At 39.6% G+C, this 6,873-nt stretch overlaps 1 protein-coding gene across 1 annotated transcript in view; it reads left to right on the plus strand.

Moving 5' to 3' along the window:
- ATP6V1D (ATPase H+ transporting V1 subunit D) overlaps nucleotides 1-6,873 on the plus strand; it is a 24,703-nt gene that overhangs the window by 14,528 nt on the left and 3,302 nt on the right. Inside the window, exons 6-7 of the mRNA XM_003797384.3 lie at nucleotides 4,367-4,470; nucleotides 5,477-5,543. Coding sequence (XP_003797432.1) covers nucleotides 4,367-4,470; nucleotides 5,477-5,543 — 171 coding nt within the window. The remainder of the gene's footprint in view (nucleotides 1-4,366; nucleotides 4,471-5,476; nucleotides 5,544-6,873) is intronic.

Here is a 6,873-nt window from a genome sequence, read left to right on the forward strand (position 1 = left end):
TGTTTTTTTTGGTTGCAGCCATCATTGTTCTTTGGCGGGCCTGGGCTGGATTCGAACCTGCCACCTTAGGTGTATGTGGCTGGTGCCTTAGCCACTTGAGCCACAGGAGCTAGCCAGTATAAATTTTTTTTTAAGTAAATTTATTTCAGGTAATGTAGGGGTACAAGCAACCAGGTCAAAATATTTGATTTAATTAGGTAGAGTTCATCCTGTGGTTGTGTCCCACATGCAAAAGGTATGCCAACACCCCACACCCCATGCCCATTCAATGAGAACACCCCAACTCTTTCCTCCTCCCCTCCTACCCCTCTCCTCCAACTTGAATTGAATTGAATTTTTCTCCTATTTGGGCAAGCATTGGATCATCTACTGGCTTCATATTAGTATTGAGTACATTGGATATTTGCTTTTCCATTCTTGTGATATCAGTTTAACTTTCATATAGTGGGATATCTGCTTCACAAAATTGTTTTCAAAATTAAATCAGATTAATTATACATTAAAATGCCTGTCTTTTCATGAGTTACCTTCATTTCTTCAATCTCAAGTTTTATTTTTGCATCTTTTTGCTTTTCAGATGTCTTCTAAGATTCAAGTTAACCATTTTTATTTTTCAGACTCCAAAGTCAAAGAAGGTTTCTGGCCTATATATAGATCAGAGCAATAGAAGTAGTTATTCTGGTCTTAACAAGTTTTACCAGGCTGTCTTCCTTCACTTTTCTCCTAAACAGCCTCAGTTGTCACTATTTTCAGGAATTAAAAAAAAAAAAGTTCAAGGTGGCACCTGTGGCTCAGAAGGGTAGGGCGCCGGCTCCATGTGCCGGAGGTGGCAAGTTCAAACCCAGCCCCAGACAAGAAAAAAAAAAAGTTCAGAGATATTAAATTGCCATATGCACCAGAGATATTTCTGTGAGCCACAAAACTCATTCAATGAGTACTTATATATCAAACAGAATGTGACATATATGTAAGATAGTTCAGCTTGGTTATTCATTTAACTGTGAAATCCCTATTGTGTCTTGGGCACTTTGTTAGGTACAATGAATTAAAAAAAAATCAATCTGTGGGGCACGGTGACTCGTGCCTATAATCCTAGCACTATGGGAGGCTGAGGTGGGAGGATTGTTTGAGCTCAGGAGTTTAAGTCTTATCTGAGCAAGAGTGAGACCCCGACTCATAAAAAAAAAATGGAAAAACCCAGCTGGGCACCGTGGCAAGTGCCTGTAATCCCAGCAGCTTCAGAGACTGAAGCAGCTGGATGCCCACCGCTGGAGTTTGAGGTTGCAGTGAGCTGTGACGCCATTGCACTCTGCTCAGGGCATAGGGTAGAACTGTCTTGACAAAAAAAAAAAAACAAACAAAAAAACAAGGCAACTGTGTGCATATGCTCATTCCAACCTCCAAATCTCCTTTATAAAAAAATAATTTTAAAATTTATATTTAAAAAAATCAGTCTGTTTCCACTATAACCTATACATACTCATTGCAAGTATTAAAATATATATCATTTAATTAATTAATGAAATATATTAGTTTTTATTAATGAGAAAGAACACTAAATGCTGGAAAGTGAGATTGGCACTCTCAAACATTAGCTACAGAGTTTGATTACCTTTTGGAAAAGCCATTTGACATCAGAATATTTAAATGTTAGAGCTTTTGGCTCCAAATTCTGTTTTATCTATAATTTCGATATATTTTCAAAAAGTATTGTATCTAAGAAGATCAAAATATATATATTTATATATATATGTGAATGAAGATTATCTCATTAATGCCTAATGAGATTGAAATTTTTTCTATGTATTTTACAAATTTTCTATTATACATATATATAATAGCAGTTAACAAGATTTCTTTATTATATAGCAATTCAAACCCAAGTCTCGCTCATTACTGGATATGACTCTGATAAGTTCCTTAAGTGTTTTCCCACCTATGAAATACTTCTAGCTATACCGAGTGCTATATTTGGTAACACAAAGTGCTTGGCTATTTTTGTTTAGAAGGTTATTTTAAAAAACAAGCTTCTTCAACTGGTAAATGCATGATATGTTAAATTATATTTCAAAAAAGCTATTTTAAAAACTTAATGTAAAAATTCTGATAAATGCCTTTTACTTCATTTAAATGCCTTCTATTTATTTATGTATTTATTTATTTATTTTGAGACAGTCTCACTTTGCTGCCCTTGATAGAGTGCTGTGGCATCATAGCTCACAGCAACCTCAAACTCTTGGGCTCAAGTGATTCTCTTGTCTCAGCCTCCTGAGTAGCTTGGACTACAGGTGCCTGACAACGCCTGGCTATTTTTAAGAGATGGGGGTCTCACTCTTGCTCTCGAACCTGTGAGCCTGGGTGATCCACCTGCTTTGGCCTTCCAGAGTGCTAGTATTACAAGTGTGAGTCACCACGCCCAGCCTTTAAATGCCCTTTTGTGGGAGTCAAATCCCAAAAGAAAATGCTATTTTTGGGAATACTGTTTAACTGAAAAAGCTTATATTTCCATTTAAGTTTAGCCAGTTATTCTTAATTGAAGGTAAACAAACTGTTGCATGATAAAGCCCCCATCACGTGTCTCATGAGCAAACACCCCAAATCATAGTTTTTAGCTTTATTGTTGCTTTCATTCAAAATATGTTTTCTTTTATCTGTGACCCAGGAAATTCCTGATAGCTTTCTATCATGCTAAAGAAAAAAAACAATAGCGCAGTTATTATCCTAGTAAGTGCCAGCTTATTTAAAGCCCCGTACATTCCATATGCTGAGCACTGTTTATTTTAATAAGACTGTGATCCAAAGCCTCATGTTTTTATAGAAGCTACAAGTTTTTCAGTTCTAGACCAGGTAAAGACAGGGAGCCTTGTGATCTGTAAGGGCTGATGGCTGAGGGTTGAAACTATTTCTAGTTGACATTGTGTTGCTTGACTTGGTCTACAACAAATCTGTGGGAAGAGGGACTTGAAAGCATTAGCTTCCTTCAAGCCTCCACTGACTTACCTCCAGAGCACTGCTGTACCCTGTCCTGGGGTCAGGTAAGGGCCAGCAGCGATTCTCTGTTTGGTCTGCAGCTAAAGATGCTTCCCTTGTCCATTGCCGGAGAGAAATGCCGTTTCTCTTGTAGCCAAAAAGGGTAGTCTGGGACATTGTGCCTGCTGCCACAGGAATAGTCTGTGTCCCTGTAATGCTAACTGAAGTGATGGTAGAAACCCCCATGATACAGTATGAATGCTTTATCTTTCTAGATTTTTGGAGCTCACTCCCAATTTTTGGTAATTGTCTCACCCCTTTCATTCCTAATTTGACATTTATTCTTTCTAAGCAAAGTAGTTCCCTTGTTGTATAGAAACAACAATACATTTTCTTTTGGCATTCACATTTCTTTTTTTTCTTTCTTTCTTTTTTTTTTTTTTTTTGAGACAGAGCCTCATGCTGTCCCCCTGGGTAGAGTGCTATGGCATCATAGCTCACAGCAACCTCCAACTCCTGGGCTCAAGCGAGTCTCCTACCTCCGCCTCCTAAGTAGCTGGGACCATAGGCGCCCGCCAAAACGCCCGGCTGTTTTTTCATTGCAGCTGTCATTGTTGTTTGGCGGGCCTGGACTGGATTCGAACCAGCCACCTTAGGTGTATATGGCTGGCGCCTTAGCCACTTGAGCCACAGGTGCCGAGCCGGCATTCACATTTCATTGGTTCATGTACTATTTAATTAAATCATATAGAACATTAGCTATAGCTCATACGAATAAGCACAACATTCTAGAGTTACTTGTTAACAGTGTTACTGTGCTGTGGTCATCAGGCAGTATGATTTCCAAAGGGAGTAGGGGGCATTGGTTAATCTAGTAAGCTGGTGTATTAAAGATTGGTTAAAAGCTTCTCCTCTAGTTACATTTATTTATTTATTTATTTATTTGTTTTTTGTAGAGATAGGACTTTGTCGCCCTAAGTAGAGTGCTATGGCATCACAGCTCACAGCAACCTCGAACTCCTGAGCTTAGGTGATTCTCTTGCCCCAGCCTCCCAAGTAGCTGGGACTACAGGTGCTACTAACACCCGGCTATTTTTTTGTTGCAGTTTGGCTGGGACTGGGTTTGAACCCACTACCCTCAGTATATGGGGCTGGTGCCCTACCCACTGAGCTACAGGTGCCACCCTCTAGTTACATTTAGAATAGTATCCTTGTAGAAAACTCTCTTTAGCAGCCAACTCCTGCAGTACTTTGGGAGTGAGATGGGTGCTTCATGTTTGCATTTAACAGGGTTAGTGAGTTTGTCTTTCCATGTTAGGTATTATTCTGGATTATCTCCTCTTGGAAATTTTAAGGGGAAGATTAATAACAAATGTTGTCTGACTGGTTCTTTCAGGTTATGAACTGACTGGTTTAGCCAGAGGTGGGGAACAATTGGCTAAATTGAAGAGGAATTATGCCAAAGCAGTGGAACTACTGGTGGAACTGGCTTCACTGCAGGTAAGTATTACAGCAAAAGAGCTAGAAAACTTCTGCAGTTTGATTTTTAATAGTTGAGTGGAGGAGATTCAGGTCTTGAGTCAGCACGTACTTGTTTATATTTTGTGCTGTTTCCATGATCCTATATGTGAGAAGTGAATGTTTTGATTTCTGAAATGGTGGCTTTTGCACCATTCTCCCTACTTTTTAATTTTTTTTTTTTTTTTTTGAAGACAGAGCCTCAAGCTGTCCCCCTGGGTAGAGTGCCGTGGCATTACAGCTCACAGCAACCTCCAACTCCTGGGCTCAAGCGAGTCTCTTGCCTCCGCCTCCCAAGTAGCTGGGACCAAAGGCGCCTGCCACAACGCCCGGCTGTTTTTTGGTTGCAGCCATCATTGTTGTTTGGCGGGTCTGGGCTGGGGATTCGAACCCACCACCTTAGGTGTACGTGGCTGGCGCCTTAGCCGGTTGAGCTATAGGCACCAAGCCTACTTTTTAATTGTTAACAAAATGTATGAACAGTGGTACAGTTTCACTCTTTGCTAGGTGAGAACAGCAACAGTTGACACTAGATTTCAGTGCAAACATAATGTGATTAGTACATGAAGGCCATTTTTTCCCTTGGCAGATAGTTAATATATATCTATGATTCTTTCCTCTTGTCATTTTATGACTTTATTTGAGTCATAAATGAGTTTTAGGTCAAACTTTAGATGAGTTGGAAGCAATCAAATTATAATAGCATGTAAATAGTGTTAGCTCTAGACCCAGGCCATGGCCTTAGCCTAGCTCCTAGCAGACTCAAACTCTTGGCTCAAGCAATCCTCCGGCCTCATCCTCCCGAGTGGCTGGGAGTACAGGCACCTACCATGATGCCCAGTTAAAATTTTCTGTTTTTAAGCATGCTGAAGAGAAGTTGTCTTGGTTCCCAAATGTTTTCTGGAGTACAGTTTGAGAGGAGCCAAGTAATCAGGGCATGATCAGGAAGACTTTGTGCTCACATTATTTATTTGTCCTCCTATTTTAGACTTCCTTTGTTACTCTGGATGAAGCTATTAAGATAACCAACAGGCGTGTAAATGCCATTGAACATGGTGAGTACAGGCTGCTCTGAGGTGCTTTGTTCATTAGGCACTGTAGGTTGAAGGGCAAATAAGATGACTGCTCTGTCCACAGGGCAGAGAGAAGTGTGTCCCTAGTACCAAAAAGGTCTTGATAGAATATGTTTATGGTTTGGGGGAGTACCAGAGGAAAGTGGTGAGTTGAAATTATGAAATATTTTATTCATTTCTGTTTTTCACGCAGTTAGTAAAGGGTAGAAACATTTCTTAAGAGACTTAATGTTCTCAAAAAGATACATACAGCACATACAGCTCAACCATTGGAAAAAACTAATGAAAACACTAACTATTAATACAACCTATCTAGAAGGAAATATGGAGAAACCTCAAAGAACTCAACCTAGACCTCCCATTTGATCCTGCAATCGCATTACTGGGCATCTATCCAGAAATAAAAAAAAAACCTTTTATTATAAAGACACTTATACTAGGCTGTTTATCGCAGCCCAATTTACAATTGCTAAAATGTGGAAACAGCCTAAATGCCCTTCAACCCAGGATTGGATTGGTCAGCTGTGGTATATGTATACCATGGAATATTATTCAGCCATTTAAAAAATGGAGATTTTGCAGCATTTATACTAACCTGGATGGAGGTTGGAACACATTATTCTTAGTGAAACATCACAGGAATGGAGAAGTATGAATCCTATGTATTCAACTTTGATATGAGGACGATTAATGGCAATTAATGACAGGGTGGGGCATGGGGGAAGAGGAGAGCAGACAGAGAAGGAGGGAGGAGGTGAGGGAAAGGAAAAGAAGAAAAAAAGAAAAGAAAAGAAAATAGTGACTAATTCTCACATAAATGGGATTTAATTTTAACCAAAGTACATTACTTAAACATTAATTTTTGATTCACCTTGGTAATATGTTGTTTAGGATATTGTGTATCCTTATTTGAAAGTGAATATTTTTGTAATTTCCCCTTTATAATTTTATATTTTCTCCAATTTTAATATTAGGTGTATCCAGATTAAGTAGAATGATTTTAAAGTATTTCTTCTTTTTCTGTTGTCTATAAGATTTGACATGATCTGGTTTTTTAAATTATCTTTTACTTTTGGCTTGGTGCCTGTGGCTCAAGTGGCTAGGGTGCCAGCCGCATACACCTAAGGTGGCGGGTTTGAATCCAACCCGGGCCCGCCAAACAACGATGATGGCTGCAACCAAAAAATAGCCAGACATTGTGGCAGGTGCCTGTGGTGCCAGCTACTTGGGAGGCTGAGGCAGGAGACTCGCTTGAGCCCAGGAGTTGGAGGTTGCTGTGAGCTGTGATGCCATGGCACTCTACCCAGGGGGA

The sequence above is a fragment of the Otolemur garnettii genome, unplaced genomic scaffold (genome assembly GCF_000181295.1).
Source record: "Otolemur garnettii isolate 467f Iridium unplaced genomic scaffold, OtoGar3 scaffold00115, whole genome shotgun sequence".
Taxonomy (NCBI): domain Eukaryota; kingdom Metazoa; phylum Chordata; class Mammalia; order Primates; family Galagidae; genus Otolemur; species Otolemur garnettii.